Source organism: Cydia amplana, chromosome Z (assembly GCF_948474715.1).
Source record: "Cydia amplana chromosome Z, ilCydAmpl1.1, whole genome shotgun sequence".
Lineage (NCBI taxonomy): Eukaryota > Metazoa > Arthropoda > Insecta > Lepidoptera > Tortricidae > Cydia > Cydia amplana.
Window position 1 is genome coordinate 35,853,825 of NC_086096.1, and position 25,977 is coordinate 35,879,801.

The 25,977-nt window shown below is 38.2% G+C and overlaps 1 protein-coding gene across 2 annotated transcripts in view; it reads left to right on the top strand.

Moving 5' to 3' along the window:
• The window catches only part of LOC134661216 (fizzy-related protein homolog), a 77,070-nt gene that overhangs the window by 22,337 nt on the left and 28,756 nt on the right, over nt 1–25,977 (top strand). For both annotated transcript variants that reach the window (XM_063517185.1, XM_063517186.1), the window contains exon 3: nt 17,075–17,328. In XM_063517185.1, coding sequence (XP_063373255.1) covers nt 17,075–17,328 — 254 coding nt within the window. The remainder of the gene's footprint in view (nt 1–17,074; nt 17,329–25,977) is intronic.

Below are 25,977 nucleotides of genomic sequence, written 5' to 3' on the forward strand. Positions count from 1 at the left end.
GTAAAATGTCAAAATGCGCATTGATCTGCGCGTTGACTCTACGATAAATCCGTATTTTGTCGCAATATTGATGGATGGCAATGAATTACAACCAAAACTGGCTTTTTACGAAAATACTGTAGATAATCACGGCAGTTTAGTTGTCATTTTAAACTATATCAGATCGAAAATCGACACTACGGGGGTCTTATACATGTTCATACTAAAGCACCTATATTTGGTCAATTTGTAGTGGTACGTGGTTCAAAAATATAATTTTAATTAAAGTAGGTACATATTTTTTGGGAAGCCTAACATTTTTCGCAGTAGGTATCCATTTTTGTCCAAAGAAAAAACATTAAGATTCGCCAATACCGATGATAAGTAGATGTTCATTTTTTAACGCTCAGAACTCAGAACTGACAAACGTAATGCACCGGTCACCTCATGCGTAAACGCTGCGTGGGGTTCCGGTGACTGTCTATTATCTTGCGTCCAGAATTAGGCATAGAAATGTTCTGTCCATGATTCAACCCGCCTTTGGGTGCACGCGCAAGTTCAACGCACTTATCAGCTGAGTCAACTTCCATTTTACCTTTTGTGCCCACGACACAAAACAATGTTGCGTGCGATATTTTGACTCGGAAGGTAATGAAGCGTTTCTTTACCCCTAAGGCTTTTGGGAGTCCGGTGTTATTGGTTTGACACCTTTTATAAGTTTTAAAGGTAATCAAAGTTGAAAAGTTATGCGCTTAACTTAAGATACATATTTATTTTTATTGTAGGTACATCTTCAACACTTACTTAGATTAATTTCAGTTTATCTGTTCTTAGTACTTGGGGTTTTATTCGCTCTGTTAATGTTATGAAAAGCATCAAACATCAACATTAATTCAGCAAATAGGCCACAAGGGCACTTTTACACGTCAACATGGAATTTACATACAAGTAAAAAAAAAACACATCAACAATTATAAAATACATCTAACAAGGAAGGGTACCCAACTGTCCGGCTCCGATTTGATTTATTTTTATATATGTTATAGAGTAGTCTAAAATAACAGACACGTATTTTTTTAGCTGCCCATACACAACTTACTGGGAGAAATTGGCCTCCAAAGTACTGAAAAGTGACAAAACGCTCTAACTTCTGTAGAGAGCTTTGTTCAAGCAAATTGCTAGTTAATTATAATTACTGGTTTGAATATATGTTGGAGAACATGAAAAAATAATGGACACGTGTTTTGCTATTTCGGCTCAAATTCATATTTTACAAAAAAAAACACTTCAAAGTTTCATGCTATAATAATAGTATTTAAAAAAACCACAAAGATACAAAAACTATAATCTAAGGAGTTTTAATCTAGGCATATTTCTTTCCTCTTCTTTTTTGACGAATATATGAGAAAAAATATTCTCAAAACTTAATATTCAGTGAATAAATTGTCATATTTTTAATTATGTAGTATGTTTTCCTTTCCTTATAATTTATATAAAATTATGCCAGCGTGTATAATGACGTCATCTTGCACCGCAGGCTTGTCTAGACGTGTCTACCAGCATACACTTCGATCAGCTGACTAATACCACAGGGCGGACACGCCATACATCAAAAATGATTTGCGTTTATATGTGTGCGCGGCACGTCTGTACACGCGTCATTGAGTTTCTGACGGAATCCTGACATGCTCTCAGTAGAGCGACTTACGCACACATTCATGTCGCGGCCTGTCGCGGGCGAGGTAATCCGAATCGGGGCGGGGCGGTGCGTGTCCGTTCTGTATGATAATACTATTACTTATTCTGTGCTAATACTACAATTATAATGCAAGGCAACTGGTGAAATAGTCTGAATTCCCTAGTGTGAATGACTAATGTTTGCGTTAACTAGTAGCCTACCTGTTACTGTTACTACCCAACTTTTCGTGTACAAGCGCCACCATAAAGTATGAAGTTAATGGGGCCCATTGATTACCAGTTCGCTGGATATCAGTCTGCCTGTCAGTTGTTCGGAACTGTCACCTTTTGCGTTTAACTGACAGGCTGATATCGTCCGGCGAACTGGTAATCTGTGGGCCCCTTTATAGTGGCACTGAACGACACCCGTAAAATGCGATATTGAATAATTTGAGATACTTAGAGAAAAAAAATGCGTTATGACTTTTACAATAACATCGATAAAGTAATCCAGTCTTGGGTGAAAAGTAGTCTACAAAGCATAAGTAATGTTTGAACACTTAAACCGGACGTAAAATATAAAATTTCACATTAAAAAACCTAAGAAACTTAAAAAATATAAACAAAAACCTGCATGTAACCACTAAGACCATTATAAATTATAGAATCATCAGGCACGAAATAAAAAGTATTGAATCCTAGACGAGGCTAGGTATAGACGAACTATAGACAAGTCAATAAATATCAAAGGCTCTATAAATAATTTCCACAGTGTGGGTTCATGGACAGTACGTTGACTCGCATGACTGCGCGAAACGCGCGTGTGAACACGTGGTAATATTATGGGCATTGTGGGCTTGGTTACATCACCAGTTCTGTTCATTATTTTTCCTTCAGCCCTTACTAAAAAAAACATTTCATATTTATACCCATTTATAATTCATCCGCACCCTTTAAAAATTAAGGGTTTTGACTAAAGACGTTGTGTGTCTGTGCGCATTATTTTATTTTATAGCTTCAACGCCATACCCCTAGGCACAGCACCCTCTATTTCTACATAAGTCTCTGTAATGACTATTTTCTCGTCACCTATCAACATTACTTATACATATTAAAGTCTGTATTGTAGCGTCTCGCTCAAATAACAAATTCTGTATCGATTGCGACGTTACAACAAATCAAAATACTGTCCACGTAAGCTGCGACCAACGTCCGCAAATCCCCTGGCCCGATGACATGAATGATGAATGTTAGACAATAAATACACGTCGCATTAGCCAGCTGATCGGGGTGAAGGCTGGACATGTCCAGACAGGACGGAGATGCAAGATGACATCATAATCCGTCGGATTGATGCCCTGCCTTTATTTCTATAGATTAATAGTTGAGCTATGAGGTAATTATAATAAAATTCTGTCTCTAAACTTTAGATAGTTCCTTATTTTGAGTGCTCCGTATAAAACTTTTTTCACGGACTCCTGAGTGAGAGTCGGACCAAGCTCTTCTTAGCATTTGCAATGACAAAGGGCAATGACATCATTAATGTCAAATTTCTATGAAAATATGACGTGGAAAATGACAGTTTCTTCCTTTCTTCTATTCAAATCGGCGCAAACATAGTTTAAACAGCTTTTGTACATTTTATTTGTACTTTGTGCAATGAAGTTTTTTTAATAGCCTATATTGTGTCCCACTGCTGGGCAAAGGCCTCCCCTGTCTGTCGCCACTCGTCACGGCTTTGTGCATAAATAAATAGCTACTACAGGCATCGTACACTTCTTAGCCACAAAATATTAATATACTGCACACAGTCATTTTCACCGTGCTCTTAGATTTACCGTGCTAGTGTAAACAATACGTAAGTTACCAATTTACCATCGATCACTTGACGATTTGTAATAGACCCTATTGCAAAGAAATATGGTCCACAGGCGGTCAATAATTGCTGGTTAGTGTTTGTACAGCGCACACAGTATTGGCCCCATTGAGGCTCTGACGGGCTGTGGCGTCCGTAAAACGGTAGCTTCGATTTGGTTCCGAGATGTAATTCGAGTAAAAAATACCAGTAGCTAATGAACACTTGTGCAAGTCTTGTTTTATTAGTTTAGTTTTTGCGACTTGTGTCCGACTGGTGCACGAGCGAGTTGTTGTATTTTAGATAAAATAGGGAAAGGTTTGGTTATATGTATACGTAAACTATTAAATAAAAAAATAAAATAAACCCTACGCATGTTTATGCCAAAAATGCCTTACATCATTTTGGAAAAGAGCTGATAATACTCTTCAAACTGCTGGATCCATTTTTATCAAACAACAAGGAAACTTGCTTTCACGTAAAAAACCGTTGAGAGCTTTTTGCTTGTATTGCCCACACATTAGCTTGTATTTTATTATACAATAGGCTTCATTTTATAACTTTGGCACTAGACTAGATGAGGGGATAAGTTTACCTACACATGCTACTGAGCATGTGGTATGTAACCATGTAATATGCACATAGCGAAACAAATAACAAATGGCCTATTGTCAACCATATTTTTTCACTCATCGATCACGGTATCACGTCCGATCTTAGCAGACTAATAATTAAAGACTCCGCATTACCGTTAACGATTAGGTACTCTTCTCAACAGTCACAGGCATTGAGGAGTTCTTTTACATGTAAATTTCTTACTTACCCTACGCCTATACAAAAGTAGCTTTTCCTATGATATGCAAGTATAAATAATCACGTTTCTAAGATTTCCAAACCGCGACAAAATTATGGGAACTGTCGTCTTCATTGTCCCGCTTTGAAAACTTAACACCTGCTAACACAAGTCCCGGTGTACCATGACGAAGGTATGACAATTCTATACTAACTACAACAGTAAATGTAAGGTCTTTAAAGTTGGCACAACAGAAATGAGCTATAGTCGGGCCATCTGCATGGTATTTGCAATAAATAACAAAGTAGTAACAATGTCTGTTTATAATGACACTATCTCACTTTGGTCTGTTTAAGTAGGTGCAAAGTTAGCTTGACGCACTCTAGCTCATATAAGTCATATATTAAACCAATGGAAGCGCTATTGTGTTGGTGACTGTGAGTTTCACATGCTCCGTCTCGCATGCAAGTGATCTGCGGACCTCAGTTCGGGCAAAGCATTTGATAAATGTTAGCCGTACTATTGTACTTACTTGTAATTGACAGTTTTTGTACTGTCAACGTCTTTGACACCTGAGATGAGCATTAATCAGTTCAAGTGTTACTTTAAACCGTCTTCAATCTTCATCCTTATTACATTGCCTTCAAAATTCAACCGTGCTGTTATAACGTTAAAGTCGGTTTTTGATGTAGTGTTTTAGGAGGAATAAGCCTTTATAAAGGATTTTACAGTTGTCAAAGTGATCTAGAACAAGGTGATCAATAGATGTCGACGGAATTAGGATTACTGACATCATCGTCTATTTGAGTTGTAAGTACTTACCTATGTCTTTTATACCAAGATTGCGGTAAACGAGGCCTGGATACCAAAATTAAATAGTGATCCTTTTGCTAATATTCAAAAGAAAAGTATTCCAAAATTGATGTCTGTTTTGTGACGCATTTTTACGTAAATATTATATGGACCGTCACAAAACTGAATCTTAAATGGTTTATGGAAAACTGAGGACCTTGTCTGTAAACTCCCTACATAACTAGGACAAGGGCATGCAGTACCGGTCCCGGTACCAAGATTTTTATTTCCCGGTTCTGAACATGGCCGGAACCGGGATTCCCGGTTCTCAAGGCACCTTATGATTATTTTTAAGAAATTGTTTGTGTTAGCGTACAATCTTTATTTTCATATGAACAATTTCATAAGGATTAATAAACGACTTATTTTATATAAACAAGCACTTTTAGCGTGGGAACGCTAGGTGGGAACCTATTTTACGAAATTAACTGGCACACTTTGCCTCCGCCTGGGCTTAAAGGTGTACGAGCAACACGGCCGTAGTCGATGCACTCAGCACTATGACGGCACGGGATACAGGAGTTAAAAATTCAACCCGAGAACGGAATATTTTCATATTAAACCAAACCTAGAAGAAGAATATTCGAATATAATAAATAAATAATATCCTACTTGTGATTTAAAAGTTGTTTAAAGATTATAGCTTAAGTCACCCGGGTCAAAATGTATAGATAAAAACCTTATTCATCGAAATAGGTGTATTTTAGTAGCTTTAAGGCTCCATTGGGACATATGACACAAACATACATACCTAGATTGCTAATATCATTAGTCCTTTATGTAACCGGCATAAAAGTACTGAACGATGTTTCAGATAAAAAAAAATTAAATAGAAAACTTGGTGAATTTTTACAAATTACCACCTTACTAGGTTAAGTAGGTTAGTTTGACGGGTTATTTTTGGGTCCCCCTTTTCATAGCACCATTATTAAAATGTAATTTAATGTCCGGAGCTAAAGTACTAAGACAACCACTATTGAAATGGGAATAAATACGCATACTGATTAGAACCGGGAAGTACCGGTACCGGGTCTTCAGTACCGGTTCTTCCGACACTATAAAATTCCCGGGAATTCCCTGCCCCGGAGCATGCCCTATACATAACTATGTATTTCCCATCTTATTAAAAATCCTAGCACTAGTCCAAAGTTTAATTAAAACCCATACGTCAGCAACTCATCAACTCGACGGTACAAAAACGTAAACATTCTACACGTATTAGGTAAAATAAAAAAACGTAGTTTTACGTGCAAAAAGTTTGGTTTCACGACTCGTATGTGTTAAGTAACTAACCACGTTTTTGGTTCAATGCACTCGGTTCTAAGCGAGTGTGTGCTTACCTTTGCAATGGTTTCACGATGTAGGTACGTATGAAATTAATTATGGTAACGAATATGAAGACGCGCAGGTTAAAACCAGATTTTTTTAGGTTCTAACTAATCCGGGTGATAGAGTATGAGTGCGCAAATTCAGTATAGGTATATGTTACGTCTCAATGCCGCATGTTTCGCTTCATAACGATAGCTTCAACGGGAGCACGCGATGGCGTACCGTCACATACTCAGACTGAGCGCGTATTTCGTTTGAAAGTTTTCCGGGACATTCCACGACAAGACGAGAGTAACGCTAGTGAACATTTTCTTGCGTGTACGGTAAACGTTGCGTAAGTGTTCATTTACCTCTATATAATTATTTGACTGACATTTGAATCATTAATAAAAAAAAAACAAGCATTCGTGGATGATCCTTCCCATTGTCGACGTCTCACGGTAATATGAAATGAAATTAACGTTAGACGTAAACAAACGCTCTTTTAGTCCTGAATATAAAATGTAGGCCTCCTTATCACGGCACCTGTGAGTTCCAGCCACCTGTTATAAGCAAATACGATCAATCGAGTTACAAGTTACAATATAGGGGGATTGAGAAAATAGCTACTTTTTCATAGTAATACATACTACATACATCTTACTTCACGAATAATATGCTATTTCAATTAAAAATTTTGTCATTTAGGGTGTCAAAATCAGGAGTACATTTAATCGTGACAAAAAAGACACTTTTTTATACGTTTTATTTTCTCGTATAACTATGTGGATAAAAAATCGTAACACTATACGAAAAATCATAATTGTTAGTGCTACGAATAGCCCATAAGAAAATAAACCTAATACTAGAATTTGTACTCAACAGGTCTTTACTTGTTTAAACAAAATTTTCTAACAAACACTTTGAGTATTTACGTCACTATCACTATATCCACATAGCACTACATATATCATATAGCCAGTATATCGACTTCATACAGACGCTCGCGGAATAAGCGTCAGTACGAAAGCTATTAAAAAAACATGGCGTCGATGCTGCTGCTGAAGTCCACTATGTCTCTAATACCTCACCAAAAACCTTTATGTCCATTGACCAAATTAAATTTTATTATGTCATTTTACTACTGAGAGTACTGAGGTTGTAATGGACTGGGTCGCTAAAAACAAGCAAACACGCACTGCTGACCTGCCTCCAACCGACTATATGTCATGTTAAGATCAAACTGATAAATAGCTCTCGTCACCTGAGACTAGTTAGTCGATTGAAGCGTTTGCGTCAAGTCACTATACTTGCAATAAAACATATACTTTGGTTAGGTTAGGTATATATTGGGTAACGCTTCATGTGAATCTTACTCATGCTGACAGGTTATCCTGGTAAATTCCGCACACACTTAATAATTGTACCATTATCCGAGAACAGATTTAATCTTTTATTTGTCCCGTACCAAATTTGTTAAAGTGCATTGGGGAATATCGACAACGGGATAGTTTTAAATGTTACCCCAAAGCACTAATACCAATATTTTTTTCTGTACCAATTTTTTTTTCGCGAATAGGGTTATAAGGTCTAGAATAGAAGAATATTAACACATTATTTGCCATCCCGCCAAACAAGACATCCGCGCCAGGCCACAAAAAATTCGTCATATTAAGCTGTAGTACTACGATCCCGACTATCGGGTCGTCCGGCCTGGGAACGGAATCATAAAATACATAAATATAATATTTTCGGCACTGAATGTGTTAAGAATTAGGATCTATTTATTTCAACGGAAAATGTGACAATATTTTCCAACTACACGCAATATAAGTACTGAAAGGTTAGCTTAAGTTTGACGAACTTAGTCGTACGCCTCATGTCACGACGTGCATGCATTCTGATTGTCCATGGCGAGCCAATTCGTTTAGAATTTCAAATTTGCTCACCGCGTTTGCGGTCTAAACTACCTGTTTACAAAGTGAATGCACAAGAACATACTCTGACAAACCAAGTACTTATATGGTCAGCAGCAGAAGTTTCTAACGGTCCAGGTGTTCAAAATGATCTTGACGCGACTTTATTGTTAAGAGATCTGGCGGTCTAGCATGAGTTGCGTTCTCGCGCGCGACTCCATACTTGAAGTCTCGCCAGATGTATTGAGTCGCGCGCGAGAAGGCAACTCATGCTAGACCGCCAGTGGTATTGCAGATGGGAAATCTGTTCCCAGATATCAAAATGACAAAATGAGAGAGGCCTGATATTAAATTCTGGGTGTACTGGTGTCAACTGTAATGCTGTGTAAATAAATATGTGTCAATAAATAATAAATGTCAAATTTACAAAAAAATATGAGGGCATATCGGTACGGTTGTGTAAAGTGGATTTTTTTAAACTTAATATTGTATTGCCTTCGATGTAACTCTGAAACAAATATGAATTTTTGTGGTTTCTATACAGGCAAATCTACATTTTGCGGTATAGTTGTTGTACAGAAGGAAAGATCCAAAAACACATGGAAATCTCGCTTGACTCTGAAATTTTATTTACCTATATCTACCTACCTTATGTTTTTCTTCTGCATAAATATATTATATTCCATACGAGTATGTCGTCTGGTCTGAGTAAATGTTTGCCCGGATTTGCAGCGTCAAATAAGTGCAATTAAAACAAGGTGATACTGATAATTTCGAGTTATCACTTTTGTAGGTCAGGACTACTCGCGCAGCGCGAACTTGATGACAATTTTATGCTCATTAAAATAATATATGGACTTAAGCCACATTTAAACTTTTCAAGATCTTGCGGGGCTTTTGTTTAAAAACTGGGTGCATTTTAAGTTGTTCCAAGTAATATGCAAGTTGTTCCCGATAGGCATAACTCGCTAATCGTCACTAACGTCTAATCGTTAGACTCTAACGTATCGCTATTTTCAGAAAGGTAAAATAGGTAGATTTAAGAGATTTGGTCATTGATGCAAACTTTCCTACTTATCTAACTAAGTAGCCCGACATAACTATGTATCTATTGCTAAATGCCCTTTTATCGTGATAACATAATGACTAAAGAACCCATTATGACACAGTTAAGTAACCGAAAGTTCTTGCAGCATTCCTTTTTTAATCAGTCCAAACAAAGCCATTATGCAGCCGAACCTTTGACTCACGAATGTTTTGAGAAGCATTATTATTGAAACGGTGGCCAGGTCACCTGATAAAGTGAATGCAACGATAACTGCACAAGCGCCATTGTTTGATAACCGAACGGGTTGCGCCAGCGCAAGTTTTCAATCGCCAATATAACGTGAGCTCTAAAACTATCTATGGGGGGTCGCCGCTCCGGGGCTCGAACGGGACATCCTTATATACCTGCATAGCGCAGTCTCTTTCTTCCCAGAGCGGCTTGCAGATACGCATCAGTGCGATATGCTGCCTTTCAACTTAGGCGGAGATGAGAGGAGTCGTGTGGGTATCAACCAATTGGTTGAAATACAGCGGAGCGGAGAAGAGGTGGATTATAACCAATGGTATTGGTTGATTCCCGCACGTCTCCTCCCGTCTCGTCACGTCTCTCTCACGTAACCGTTACCTACGTAATCTAGCTACTAGCGCTCTTAGAGTGACCCCAGACTGGCGTCGGCGTCTAGTCAACTATATGGCTGCTTCTCGACGCAACGTTGGCGCAGCTGCTCAGTGACGCCATTTTCCACAGCGCTGACTAGACGCAGACGCTCAAAAGATGCTATTGTGGGGTTAGGTTAGGTTTGCCTGTTTGTCAGGAATGTGGCCTGGATACGTAAATGTCAGGAATTTTAGTGAATTAACTATGTACCTAAAAAGGTACATTATTCAAATTTACTTATCAAACATACATACTCGTAGATATCGCTTACGGCTACACCCCCCCGTCGCCCGCCGATATGAGCGGCAGGAAAGTTTTTCGAAAATCAGCAATTTTGTCAGGAAATTCCAAATTTGGATCTGGTAACCCTAGGTGGGGTGGAATTTATACTGGTTGTTAGCATTTGGTTGCTCGTGCGTGGTAAGTGGTTGGAACTACACTTTTGTTTCGAAAGAGGAACGTCATAACTTCACCTCCATTAGCGACTTTTATTTTTTGCGCTACAGAGTGTTTTTTTTTTAATTGGGGCGATATACCCTTCACGTGGCTTCGCGTGTCAATTGATTTGAAATTTGATTGACTTCATCACAAAGAATCCGGTTGTCTGCCACTCCTGTAAAAGGGCCAAACTATATGTACTATGTTTCGCCTAATGTCCTCCAAGTATTTTCGGAAATTTTCCCTGTACTTTCATCAGAAACTTGCTATTTTCTGACCTTATAAGTCAATAAAGAGATCGCTCTTTAGCGATAAGGCCGTCTGTTGAATATATTTCTTATGTGTGTTTCTTTGTAAATATATTTTGAGGTTGTGGAAAAAGAGGATTTGTATCGTATTGACTTGTAGTTTCCTAAATACAACGAGAATCACCCTGTAAAACACGCCGAACCTTACAAGATGGACGCGTCATACGCCATTTCAGAACTTACTTTACAAAGTTATTGGCTAACTCGCCGATAAGCGAGGTGAAGGAACCCTGTATCTATTGCTTGTCTGTGTGGTTGTGTAGTTGCAACATGAGTTTGTGATGCACTCTCTGTGCCGTGCACCGTTAGTTCGCCTAGTGCTGACCGAAATAGCTGTGACGAGTACTGTCACGGTATAATTATGCTTCTAGGAAGGAACGGGACTTTAGGTCTAAACCTAGATTTGTTCCGTCGAGCCGGATTTATAAATGAAAATGGCTGACTGACGTCACTTGACTTGAACGCATCCTTAGTGCTTTTTACAATATACATATAACACTACACCTTATAAAACAAAGTTTGTGTGTTCGCGATAAACTCAAAAACTTCTGAACGGATTTTCATGCGGTTTTCACCTATCGATAGAGTGATTCTTGGGGAATGTTTGTGTATGATTTGTTAACCCGTGCGAAGCCGGGGCGGGTCACAAATACACTGATTAAACAAATTTTATTAAGCGAATCAATCTTGTACCAAGAGTTACTAAAATGTAAAACTAATATTACTTCTCTAGGTTCTAGTTTCAAGCTAATCGCAGTACGTATATTTTACAAAGTAGTCGCAAAAAGTACAAGTCAAGTGTATAATGTGTATAAAAATTGGAAACTCCTGTCTTATACTGTTACTCGGCACTGCAAGTGTTCATTTAATGTTGAGCATTCTTTTGCGGTCATACAAATTAAAAATCACATCTCATACGACCGAAACAATTACGCATAATTATATACCGTATTTACAAAAACTTTCAGTCTCTTTTCCTTTGTATTTACATCTGCCCGTTTTCATTAAAACGATATGCAGATGGAATTATAATTTAATCGCAAATATTCGTTTAGTGTTTCGGTTGTGCTGTTGTAGTATGTGGAAATTGCTTTAATTATGCCAAGTGGAAAATTCTTCTGGAAACAATAACCTTTATTTAACTTTCGCGAATATTACTTTTCGGAACAATTGCCATCTCTTTATTTAACATTTCATATGTGTGTAGTGGTCATTACTTAATCGTCGGTTCAAACATCGGTTGTGCTGTTCCTCTTAACAAGTAAAGTGTTGTTGAGTTTATTTTGAACGACTCGCCCGCTTAATAACTTCTACTGCTGACTGTTCGTCTTCGTTCTACGATGATAAAGCCAAAATGTGTGACGCAAAAAAAATACCAGGAGACTTGCAATCCCCACAGAGAGTGAATTCACGCGATTTACAGCGAGTTGAAAATTAACAATCGGTATTTTCGTGCTTTTTACCTAACAAACATTGGTTTTTTTAGATAGCGGACTTTCTGTACTAAAGTAACAGCAACACTGACTGACCATTGGTGAGCCTTATGCCTTCACAAAAAGGTATAAGATATTTCAGTGAACATATAAGTTCAAAATCGCGCTATCAGTCTCAAGTGCATGACACACTTTCTAGAATATGTGCGTTGATAGTGCACACGTCACCTTTGATTTTTATCCTTATCTGTGTGTCACTGCGCTGAACGTTTATTTGTATTTTAGGTATTACATTATTAACATTACAAAATAAGGTATAATAAAAAAACAAAAGTTGTAATACAAAACATGATTTTCGATAAGGCTAACGACTAACAACAGATATCTAGTTTTCTTTAAAATGTATACCCGGGAGCGCCCAGATCTTCTAGTACCTAAACTGAATAAACTAAAATCCAATTCAATATACTAACTAGTATTTGATGAAATATAAATCTTGAAAGTTCACTTGCTCATGTTCAAATTTTGACATTAAAACAGTTACGTGTAATGATACTTAGAGAGAGAGAGAGAGAGAAATGATAATGTTTTCGTGTAACTGTAACCTATTTACAGATTATTCTGGTTGGAGTTCCGTAGTAGCCGAAATATTTAAAAATCAGACTATGAATGCTTTGACTCCGACAATAATAACGTATTCAAATGGATCGAAAACTCGAGTTCACGCCAACGTTACAGTTCGACCAAATATCCTGTCGATGCTCCGGAAGCGAGTAACAATCGGAAGCGGTGGACAATTCTAATTCCTATCCCGACAAAATTTAACATACAATTTGCAAGTTCGTTCACTCTTCCCTCCATACAAGGTGTGGACGATGGCTCTGTATTTGGCTTCCTACGTGACAAAAGACGCTCAATTAAAAAAACTGTTTATCATGCCGTGCGCGCATTTGTCTCTGACCAACCAGCATATCTCTGACCCCGAGATCCTTAATAACTACGTAATCGAACATTGCGCTTATACTGGTTATTAGAACATCGGCGATGGGAATTACATGGTCAGAACATTACCAAATTCGTCCGGATATGCACTCCGGTGATTCTATGCTGTATAGTTATAGAACGAAGGACTATTTTGGCAAATCGGAAGGATTGTAACCGTCTTTTGAGGCCTCCACCTACGTATCTACCCACATCCAATTCAGCGTCAGTGAATGGTCACAAATTGGTCTAAATATCAGGTCTAGGAGATGAATAGAGTCCGCTTAGAATATATCAGATTTGAAGTTGATAGGACGGAAGATTGCGTTTACGTTGGAGTATTTTAAGACGAAAATCTAGGGGTGTCACATGTGAGTGATTGTCTTTATATGTAGATTCCAGGGTGTTAATATTTAGGATGAACGCCCTGTCGACGGGAAATGAAACAAGTCATAAACATCTGTCAACGACATGCGGCTACGCCAATGTCACACTTACCTATAACATCCGAATTCGAACTAAATAAAAAAAAACCTATATCGTTCAATTTTAAACTTAAAAATCACCCCCACAACATCTAATTTCGCATCTCCACCCGCCAGTCCGATTTTAGGTCTCAGACATTACTGGGAAGTTTATTCCCGTCGCCCCCCGGACAGATATCTCTGCTGATTGATGCCCGCCCGCTAGATCCAGCAAGGTGATTAGCCGGGGTGTAATGACCGTTCATGTAATATGGGATTGCAGAAACGTATAGAATGCAACCTGGCTTGAGATTATTTCACGTCTTGAGATTTTTTTGCAGCGAGTATTTCCGCAGTAATATGTACGAATCTTAAAAAATTCGGTTTAATTAGTGTGGTGCGATTACCACTTCCCTTCATCTTATACCTTTAAACGAGCAATTCTTTTCAATTCGGGGATCTTGGAAACGGCTCTAAAGATTTCGATGAAATTTGCTATATGGGGGTTCTTGGGGAGCGAAAAATCGATGTTAACTATAAGTTTTATCTCTGGGAAAACGCGCATTTTTTTGTTTTTATGTTTTCCGAGGAACGCTCGCTCTGCCAGTGGCCAGAGGGAGATATTAACGTAATAATTTGTAAACCACAATGTAAAAGATATAAAACGCAATTTTAATATTACGGGCACTGAGCAGACTTATCGTTGGACCTATTGAGGTCCAACGATAAACGAACGAGGTTGGGTGGAAGGAACTTTTACGAACATTTTTATAATCTTGCAATATTCGCGTATTGGTATGAAAATAACTAATCCTCGCAGGTATACAACTGATCTGAAATTGGCATACTTTTGTTAGTTCTATAGGTCCACAGTGACAATGTTATTCTGGTGTTGGAATTGGATGATAGCTATAGTAAATCACATCGAATATGGGTTCGTTACTATAGTTTCGGTTAGCAGTGTGGCTACCACCAGTTTGACACTGACATATTCGCTAGCGTGTGCGTAACTTACTTTCTATGCATCTCGTACTAGCATTAATGCGTGACACGGCAGCTAAGGCTACAGCAAAAGTAGCGGATCAGACTACGCGTCAAAAGTATCTACAATTCTCTAATACCTACTTTAACAAAAGAAGATGTCTCTGTATGTAGAACATTTAGACTAAGGGTCAGTTGCACCAAACTGTTTGTCATCGTTAAAGAGTTCGTTAAATTTTATTGTATGGATTAAGTCTCATAGTAAACCGCCGCGGAGCGCCGAGTGACGTAGATCAGTCTGTCAAGTGCGGATGGTGCAACTGGCACTATTTATAATAGTATTAATAGTTAAGAGATATTATTTTGACTGTGAACTGATATTATCTCTATTAGAAAAGTATTCCAGGGTGGCAGACACTTTTGGTGCGTTGTTTATCGGCTATTTCTGATGCTGACTGTCACGCTTCGTGGTTGTTACGCCATTTAGGGTTCTAGTTAAATTGGACATTCCATAGCGTAAGTATGGAACAACTTATTTAGCTAGGACCCTAAATGGCGTAACATTCCCGTGTGGTGACGTACATCGAGTATGATATTTATTTTTGACAGAAGTTATTCATAAATTTCTTCTAATATTCCGATGAAAAATTGAAATTAAACAGCTGGCGATTATTTCGATGACAGCATTTATTCAAATTGACGCTAGCGTCCTTGAATTTTTATTTTGTAATAAATGCAGAGCAATGACACCAACCTCAGTCTGCCGCTAAAATTTTATTGCGTAATAACGATTAATTTGCCTTAGGAATCTTTCAAAATATTGTCAAATTACCAATGCACGTTTTTTAGGGTCCCATACGTGAGTGGTTTTGTCCTTTTTTAGTGTTCATGTTAATTACAAAATAGGTTTACCATTTTGTAAATATTTGTCACACATCAAAGAACATGTTCCGCACACATTTGCAGTTAACTCCGTTTACAACCTAAAATCGATTTTTGTTTAAAATAACGTATCAAAATAAAAAAGTAGTTTACTCTCTTAGGGCCGGTACAGCCGGACTGCAACCCAACTGCAACTTGTATGGGAACTGCACGCCAACTGCAACATACAAGCCGAACCCTAACGAAAAAAAGTAAAAAAAATCTAAAATATTAAAAATCGTCAGGGTGTGAACTCGACTCTCACTTGGCCGTTTTTTTATCGTCAGCATATGTCAGCGACGGCGCGTGCGCCGCTCCGAAATAGGATATTTGCACGATGAAATTATTTATGGAGATTAGCAGCTAGAGTTCTTTTTTTAAATGCTTTTTCGATGAGTGAGACTGTTAATTTTATACAGCGCCGTGACTCAGAGCGTTCAAGTTAACCGTTCTTAAACCTTATTACAAAGAGATACGCTCTACCAATGATCAGGACCTTAGTGGTGCAATCATTGCCGGGTGGACCAGTGGAATTTGATCTAGATATATGTAGATATTATGCGTAATTGTAGAGCAATGTGAATACTGGTCCTTGCGAACGATCGACTCTGTTATAGAACCTATACCTTTGGACTAGTGTTAGGGGGTGTGCACTTTATATTTTAATAGATCACCGAACCATTATTAAGCTATTAAACAATTTAATTATAATGTGTGAAACTTTCAACCACATAATGTTAACTAATATATGAGGTGTTTTATGATTTTTATGATATCAGCAAATGGTGTTATTACCAGGTTACCACCATTTGAAACCTCAGTTGGTACTCGGGGTTTTATTACATTTTTATAGTATGACTACCTATATAATGTTATCTCAGTTTTCACTCTTTAAATCCCAGGAGCGTTTTTAAGGCAGCCTAAGCTTGAAATGAAAAAGAGCGTACTTCCATCTTAAATTCGGCAACGCACTCTGGTGTTTCAGGTGTCCATGGGCGATAGTAATCGCTTACCATCAGGCGATTCGTCTGCTCATTTACCACCTATATAATAAAAAAAGAGAACATGCAACGTGCAATTTGTCATCTCTATAGTTGCATGGGCGATTAAATTTTCGCTTACTAAGTGGCAGTACGCTTTTTGCCACCTGGCTTAAAAATGGTACTTTAATATTTTGCTGAAGCGTCCTTTAGATAATATTAGGTACTTATAAATACAATTAAACTCAGTTATTGTCCTCAAACAAACCTGGTGTTATTGAAAATTACTCATCCCGCACGAGTTTGCAATATCCTCTTTATTTTCTGGTTTAGTCATATTCATTTCGTACCTATAAGTACCTAACTACCTATATAGGTTTGTTTGACGAAAACTATGTGATTCATGTGTAATAAATTCAACATTTATTCTTCCACGTCGCATGTCACTGAATATATATACTCAACTAAGCCTTTCTTTTCCAGCTAAAGGCAAAGGCGCAGAGAACCAGCCACCAAAATCGCAGAGAGACGCCAACAGCGACAGCCCAGGTGGCGGTCGTGATTACCAAGTGTATGGCTGTCTCCTGCGAAACGAGCTGCTTGGCACACAGATCGAAGAGTTGAGGGGTCCCCCGGCGAACAGGACAGAGGGGAACAGGACGGCCCTCCGGCCCGTGAAGGACCTTAAGGGGTACATGCCGCCCGTCTACAGCTTCAGCTCGCCTGTGAAGAAAGAGGTAAGTCTACTTACCAACAGGAGAATTCAACAGTCAGCAGGAGAGTTGCAGGAACGAACAATAATGACGAAACAATTGCTTTGCGAAGGACACCTGATTACATATTCGATTTCAGCACCTTTTTTGGGCTTCTGTCTAATTTGGGCTTCGGTCTAATTTGAGCTTCTGTCTAAAGAAAATGCATCTCTATAATATAGAGAAAAATAATAGAATATTACATTCGCTTGTTCTCGTATGCTCACGTAATTGATATTTGCAAAGACGTAACAAACTCTTTGCGCTCTTCAAATTCTCCAGGCATATTTATCCATACCATCAACAGGGGCTGGTCGCCACAAGCGTTAGCTTTCATTTTAAACATTGTTTAGGTACTGAATATCCATTTGAGGCGGCGTCTCTTATATCTTTCTTAATTATGCGTAATGTGTATACATTTTTACTTATAATTGCATTGGCAGCGGCACTTATATGTCCTTTGATATGTTATCCGCTGTCTAGATTAGGTTTGCCTTTTTGCGTACCTAATTTAAATTAAAACAAAACAGCTGATAATTAAATATTATCCACGAAGCTACTACAATTTAACGGCACGGTGCACTATATCAACGAAAAGTGAATTAGGAACTTTTTTTTTTTTTTTCTGGGCGGCGATGTTGCATGCCAAAATTCCCGAACGGTAATAAAATTTAACGCTCCACACTGGTATACTAATCGCATGTGTATCTGTATATTGTATCAATCGTATTCTCTTCTTGACGAGGCTCTATCGTGTAGTTTATTGACAGGGACATTTGAGAGAAGTAGTAAATTGGAGAAGATCCTCTAGCAGTATCTTGGACGTTAAGGTGCCGTATTAAGCGACGCCCCGTGTGGCCAATGGACCATTAACCTAAAAAAAGAAGTGAATAGCTTGTGCAAAGATAATTCCGTTATTTCGCCACTACATACATAGGCGAATTTATTCAATATTTAGGCGTTTAACAGTTTCTTCAACAATATCTGTAGGTCTAGTCACTATAATTTTATTGCGTATTGGTAAAATTTTAGATTTGTTATAACGAATTTATTCTAGTACCTAGTGTTTTGCTGGTTTCCTTCCCAAAGAGTCATAGGCTCCACAAGAACAGCAGTTTATGAAAATTTTCATATTTAAAAATGGTCCTAAATGTATTTTTAACAGCACAGTCAGTATATTTGTGTAACAGTTATACACAACCAAATCCTTTTATTCCAATTCAAAAGCCTTTATTTGAGATGCTATAAAAGTTATTGCCGATATGCGTCTGCACTCGCCCCTGTCTAATTGCACCATTTTTATACAGCCATAAAACGAAATTTGAGAATAAAGGTGTAATTAGCAATTCGCACGTTTTTTGTGCAAAAACGCACGGTTTCGGTGGAGATCCTTAGCCGTATGGCAAAACGGAGATTCTAGTAGAGACCATAGAGAAATATACTAAGAATAGAGTGCTCACTCCATACATCAGTTTTGGTACCAAAAAGACTATTTTTTTCGTAGTCGAAATCTAGCATCGAATAGCGGAATTATCAGTACCGCTACTTGATACTATATGTCTAGTGAGTCGCGACAACCTCCATGGTTTTCGGGGGCGAAAAATCGATTTAGCTAGGTCTTTATCTCTGGGAAAACGCGCATTTTTGAGTGTGTGGAAGCGCGCATGTTTTCCGAGCAAAGCTCGGTCTCCCATATATTATGGTTAATTTGTCTATTGAGCAAGCAGGGATATACCAAGTGACACTAAGTTTAGACAAAACTTTGAAATATATTTCTGTTATTTTTAAAAGTACGGAATTCTACGGAACTCTTCCCTCAGTTCCACGCAAACACTTACTCTCCAACTCGAGCGTCCACTCAGGCTTTACTTACACTTAGTAATTTTTTTGTGCATCTTGATTTATATGCAGATTATTCACTCGCATATATCTTGTGTAGACCAACGTCCTCTTGATGTCGCCTTATTCTTTCTGCTGAAACGGCTTATAGAACTTAACTATACAACTACATTTGTTACCTTCTTCAAATGAACACATATCTTTATTAGCGGTGGTGACTTTTAGCGAAAACCGTCTTTTGTTAGTTTTGATGAGTTGTTAATGCTGGCCTAATGCAATTTTAATTTACTGCCCTATAAACATGCACGTCCCGACGAAAAGGAAATCCTAAAACGAATGCGTTTAAAATTAGATCTTATCGCGAGATGGTATAGTTTGAAATCGCTCATATTTTGAATGCTTAAAATAAACCCAGCATTATTTTAGTCTGTAAACGAGTATAATGAAAGTTTAGATACTGGTGACGCAATAATTAATGCATCCTGTGGTACGGTCCTGGCCGATTCTCATCGTTTACGGAACTATACAGCATGTGGCCTGTAACACGGGCGAATAATTAAAACGTAGATTCTACTCCTCAAACAATAAAACTTTTGTTCAACAACGTTTTGAAATTATGTAGTCTTAGGATTGTCCCTTTTTAGGGTTCCGTACCCAAAAGGTAAAAACGATTACTAAGACTCCGCTGTCCGTCCGTCCGTCCGTCCGTCCGTCCGTCCGTCCGTCCGTCCGTCCTTCCGTCCGTCCGTCCGTCTGTCACCAGGCTGTATCTCACGAACCGTGATAGCTAGACAGTTGAAATTTTCACAGATGATGTATTTCTGTTGCCGCTATAACAACAAATACTAAAAACAGAATAAAATAAAGATTTAAGTGGGGCTCCCATACAACAAACGTGATTTTTGACCGAAGTTAAGCAACGTCGGGCGGGGTCAGTACTTGGATGGGTGACCGTTTTTTTGCTTGTTTTGTTGCTTGTTTTGCTCTATTCGTTGTTGATGGTGCGGAACCCTCCGTGCGCGAGTCTGACTCGCACTTGGCCGGTTTTTCAAACAAACTAAACTAGTGGCTCTGTGAGCTGTAGACCTCGCGAGCATAGCTTATTGGGCACGATGACAGCGCCACACAGCGGTTTGATCAATCAACAATACAAAGATTTTAATTTATTTAAGTGAAAAAAAATATACAAAAAGTTATGTCTTACTGGGGATCGAACCCAGACTTTCTGTGTGCAAACAAAAAAAGCGATTGTTTACAAAATGCGCCATGATAGTTCTTAGCTAAGCTGACGAAATTCGGCTACTCATTCTCGAGTACAAACTAAATATCTAAATACCGCCAAAACCAGCAATACAATTTTTCTGCATTTTTTGTCATTTACTATGTAAATATGTCTCAAAAAGAAAATACTCTTATGATATCGATACGACTATTTGTTTAAGCGCGAGGTATCACAACTCCTCCATTTTTGAAAATTTCCAAAAACGGGATCGACAAATTTTTTTTATTTACTCATAGAATCTGGTCACAAAATTTCACAAGAATCGGTTGAGAATTGTGACCTGTAGAGGAGAACATCCGGACATACAAAAGCAAAATGCCCGAGTCAAAACGTAGACCTTCGCTACGCTTCGGTCAATAATATTTTCAATGTACTTTAAATTCCGTCTAATTGACATTGCCTGACAGTCTTGTTACCGTACAGGCATAATCAATTTCGTAATACATTGCGTGTTCGAATAAATTTTAAAGTGTTTTAAAATCCAAACCACAAGTTATTTTTAAAAGTCGCTGAACAAACATTGTCTAGTTTGAGGAGTAGAATCCACGTTTTAATTTTTCGCCCGTGTTACAGTCCACACGCTGTATAGGGAGCTTGCGTGAGAGCAGCAAACGAGCAGGGGTCCCATTAACTGACGCCAATGTCAAGTTAAAGTTTGCGATTTAGACCACAAGATGGCAGATCCTCCAACACGTGAATTATAGTATAGATCTGCCCTGCGTGAAGTGTCAACTGTCAATGTCAAGTACATGTTTTCGATTTAGGCCAGTGTTTTTTGAAATCTGCTCTTTTTTTCTTGAATTTTCACAGCACGCTGCCTAATCGACGTTAGAGACAAACCAAAGAAAGTCTGCAGCGCTAGATTAAAAGTAGTTTTTAAAAATCAGTATGCGACAACACCACAGAAAATGGATTAAATAGTCTTGATACTTGTGAAATTTCTACCATATTTAGCGTCTATGAAAAAATTAAGCTGTATGCACAGCTTAATTTTTATGGTAAAATAAATTTCATTCCAACAATAGATGTCACTATTAATATGTAGACATATACTAATATTGATAAATAATATTGGGAGAATGTGACATTTGGCTTCATCAAAATTAATAAGCTTTTGTAATATCCGCGACGGCGGTAAATAGGTACAGAGGGCCTACCGCGAACACCGAAGTTCTCAATATGCGAGCATCTTTCTCTTTTACTCCCATTAAGGCGTAATTAGATTGACAGAGAAATTGCTCGCAATTTGCGAACTAAAGTTTTCGGAAAAACGAAATAAACCATTAAAACAATAAACATATACATATTAAAAATTAATTTTAGCTTTAACTAGTAGGTACCCATGCCGTGAGCATAAGCATGGAGGTTGTGGGTTCGAGCTCAAAACCCGGCTAGTACCAATGAGTTTCTCGAATTGTTAGAGGAAGTTCATAAGTATGCCTATTTGCCTATACCTATTAGGTGTGTTCAATTTGCTGTGAAACCCTTGGTCTAAACCAATATTATATTATCTATCTTAATACTTCACCATATGTACCTACATATGGTGAAGTATTAAGATGTTTCATTCCACTTACCCGTCATCAACTCCAAATTTTGTAAACATTGTCGTTTTTCAGCTTGAATCGCCTCGTGCCGACTTTTTACAAGTGTAAAATTATTCGTCATGCGGAAAAGTAACTCCCGCACGCCGGTTTTGTAAGGTTTCACCATGTTTATTCCGTTCATCACAAAACACAATGAATATTTAAACGATTTTGACAAACACATACCATAGTGCATGACGTTTACTGACTGCTTAAAAACATTGCCATATGTAGTTTTTTAATTCGATGTCAAATTATTGCGCTGCAGACTTTCTTTGGTTTGTCTCTACCAAGGCGGCAGCCGAGGTATCATTCCAATCCGATACCAAGAAAGGGCGAATAAATTCGCACGAATAAAGCGCACTTTACATACCCACAATGGCTTCGTGCCTTGAGTTCACTTTATTCTGGTTTGTCCAAGAACACGTAATGACCGCTCGTAATGAATGCAAGTTTGCACCTCCCTTCAGCTACCTACCTGCCCAAAATCAATTCTCGTATCAGAAAGAGGCTTTAGTATGCATATCGGTAACACTTATACGACTTTTATACTTTCTCAAGAGAATATTGACCCGAGCCTCGACCCCTCGATACGTTCTCAAATTGAATCTTGCAATAACGTCGAGGCAACGCGTAAAGTAGCGTATCTAATGCCCGCATTCACTGTTCCTTTGAAAAAGGAGGAAATTAACCAAAAGCTAACACGAGCAAGCTGGGTCAAATGTTGAGGCGTGAGTAAGAAAACAGAGGGCGCACTGCGTATAAACATGCTTTTACCGGGTTTTTTTTAGAGATTTTCAGTTGGTTTTAGGATGGGGAGTTTTATTTTTATTGTATCGTATGGCATGCATAAGGAAGGACAAGGGGTTTATAAAGTTAGATGATATTTTCGATACTATAAAAACGCCTAAATGATTTGCGACATTAAAAATGTTAATATGGATACACAAGTAAGCTGTGCATAAATCAACAGCACATCTTTTTATTGAATTTAAATTTGAATTAGAGTAAATATGTTTTTTCATGAAAAAGGCCCTGAGCTGAAACTGACACTAGTAGATTGGCGGCACACTGCCACTATTATTGGCGGTAGTGGATTGTAACTAGATAATTGATATGTCAACTACATATTGTCAGTAGGTACCTAAATAAATTACACAAGATTTCAGAAAATATAAAAGTTATTTACACATGTATAAGATCGGAGCGTTTGAAATGTTTAAAACGTTTTAGCAGTAAAAATTATAGTGATATTTCTGTACTTTTATTCTGAGGTAAGAATTCGCTACAATATTTATCGAATCCGACAAATTTTGTTGCACCTATAGCGCCTTTCGATTTCGGTCCTCGATTTTATTTTACTTTTTTCGCCTGTGCCTTTGACCTATTTAGTAGCGATTTGAAATCGAACCTCGGATATGACGACGCGTTTAATAAAAACCCTTTTATAGTGTTGTCCGATACGTAATCTTTAGTGGTCACGTTTGGTAATATTTATTATTGAAAGAAATATGCCTAAACCTTTTTTCGTCTTAGTTGCGTGACATTGGCTATAATAATCTTGTAATTGGGTGTTCTTTCTTTAGGTATTAGGTGTTTATTTCATTCTTTTGATTTTATTGTTTTATGTTTGTGCACGAGAATTGGTGTCTCTAAAACGGAATGGCCGGTTTAGCTGCGTGTTGTTTAATTATGAGTTTATATTGATACACCAGAGATTCTCTTAGATACGTTATGATTTTTACTCAACAGAGGGCGTTTTACCTATAGTTGTTGTAAATATCGTAAATATGTAATGTGCTTTTGAATTCTAGAAACGGGAACAATGTAAGTAGGTACATATAATAATGTAGTCAGATGACAAACTCGCAAATTACAACCACATGCTCAGAGCCATATTGAACCGTAAGTTAGAACCAACACAAGGTTGATTTTTGATTAATTATTCCAAAATCAGTGACTTGGTTGTCACCTGACGATATGCAAATTCGAACGTATTCAGCGTCCATTGAACAATATTTGTTCAGCATTGTATATTCAACAAAACGACAGTAAAGCTAAAATAACTCGTATGCAAATTGTTGTGTGTCAATTATCGTCGCGGGCGCCATTATCGTGCGGTTGACGAATAGCGTGTGCTAATTACAGTTTCCGCCATTTTACCTATTTAGACAATTTGTAGACACCGCGCAGAGTCGGCCACTAGATCCAATATACGATGACTTACACATACTCAAACACACACACACCTACATGGTACAGTCAGTAGCAGAAGTAGGTATGCGGGTGTGGTGTTTAAAATAGTCCGAATTCACTCTTTTTGCTCTAAAAAAAATTGTGTTGTAGATCCGCTTGAACACCTCTAATTACTTCTGCTACTATCTGTATGCATAGAGACATGCGGAATGAAAACGTTCTTTCTGGCTGTGTGCGACAGTGACGCACGCTTTGTAGTTATGGGATACACATTTGGGAAATAATAAAAAACAAGAGTGAAAGTTTCATGATATCTTCGTGAACATCCAAATTTTTGCAACTTGTACACATTGACGTATATATATCTCCGGACTGGCTGATCAATAAGAACGAGGCATGAATGGGGCCAGTACAGCGGTGTGACACAGCTACAACGCGATTGGTTGATGAGTTCGCATTACGATTGGTCGCATCGCAACTAGTTGCGTTAGACTGTACGATTGGCTCGAATTCGTGAGTGACACCGGTGAACTAGAACCATTTTTAGTGAACGTAAGGCCAGTCCTGAGATATAAGTCAATGCTTGTACATGATGAAATGTTTCACTTACCCAATCTGATAGCGGAGTCCTTGATTATTATTGCGATTAAAACTCTGTCCCTTGCTCCGATAGGAGTCCTCGTGGCATCAATTGCTGACTAGCCACCGAGTTCCGATTTCCGCTGACTCCGATCGGCTTCTTTGTCTTTGGGCAGTATACAATTACACCGCCTTTTGTAACACCCGGTCACCCGATCGGGTGGCCGTGTATTGTTGACAATGAGCCGGCTCCTGTGGCAACACAGATTAGAATTACATTGGGATATAGAGCGTTTTAAAGAAAATCAACTAATCTAACTGGTAATACGACTGCCCCGAGAGGAAATATACCCTCGACCTGTTCTGCCCTAGTGTGAACGCAGCCCGATGGGTGAAGGAACTGGATGTTAAAATATAGTACCTAATAGTCAATAAGCAATTAATTATTATACTCCTACCAATAGTATATAAGCGACCAACTTGTAGCCATACGATGAAATAAATAACTGGTATATAGGTATATATACCTACCTATATTTAATAGTCGGTGTTTCACGGAAGTTTTCTTATTAAAATATATAAGTATAAAATCCGGCCTCAGTCCAAACATCACATTGCATTTCGTGCCTATGACCCGCTAGCGGAACTGTACAAAAAACTGTATTCCCCTCAGACAGCCGTGGCGTGAGACTGTCGTTGTTTGACACAATCATTTGTCAATTACAAACCTGTCAAAGTTTAAACGAATCTGATAATTGCTCGCAGGTACACTAACAAGCTTGAAAGATATCGATTTGGGTATAAATGACATGAATTCAATATAACGTATTTTTAACCTCTTCCACGCCGTGTCAAACACAAAAGCTGCCACTCAGACGCCACATCATTGAAGTGTCAAAACTGAAGTTGAACTTTATGTATATGCACGTAGGTCGATGTTGCTCTGTGGTCTGTGACCGATTAATCGGTCTTTGGCGTTGAACCTACGGTGCGGATATATCCATCCTGACCATGATTGCGGACAGAGTTGATGGGCTGTATATAAATAACTGCTGCATGACTCATGTGCGCAGGAATAGGTGAGTGGGCAGATTTTCTTTATACTGCTCTTTGAGAGAATCTGCTTATTTATTTATTTATGAGAAACACATT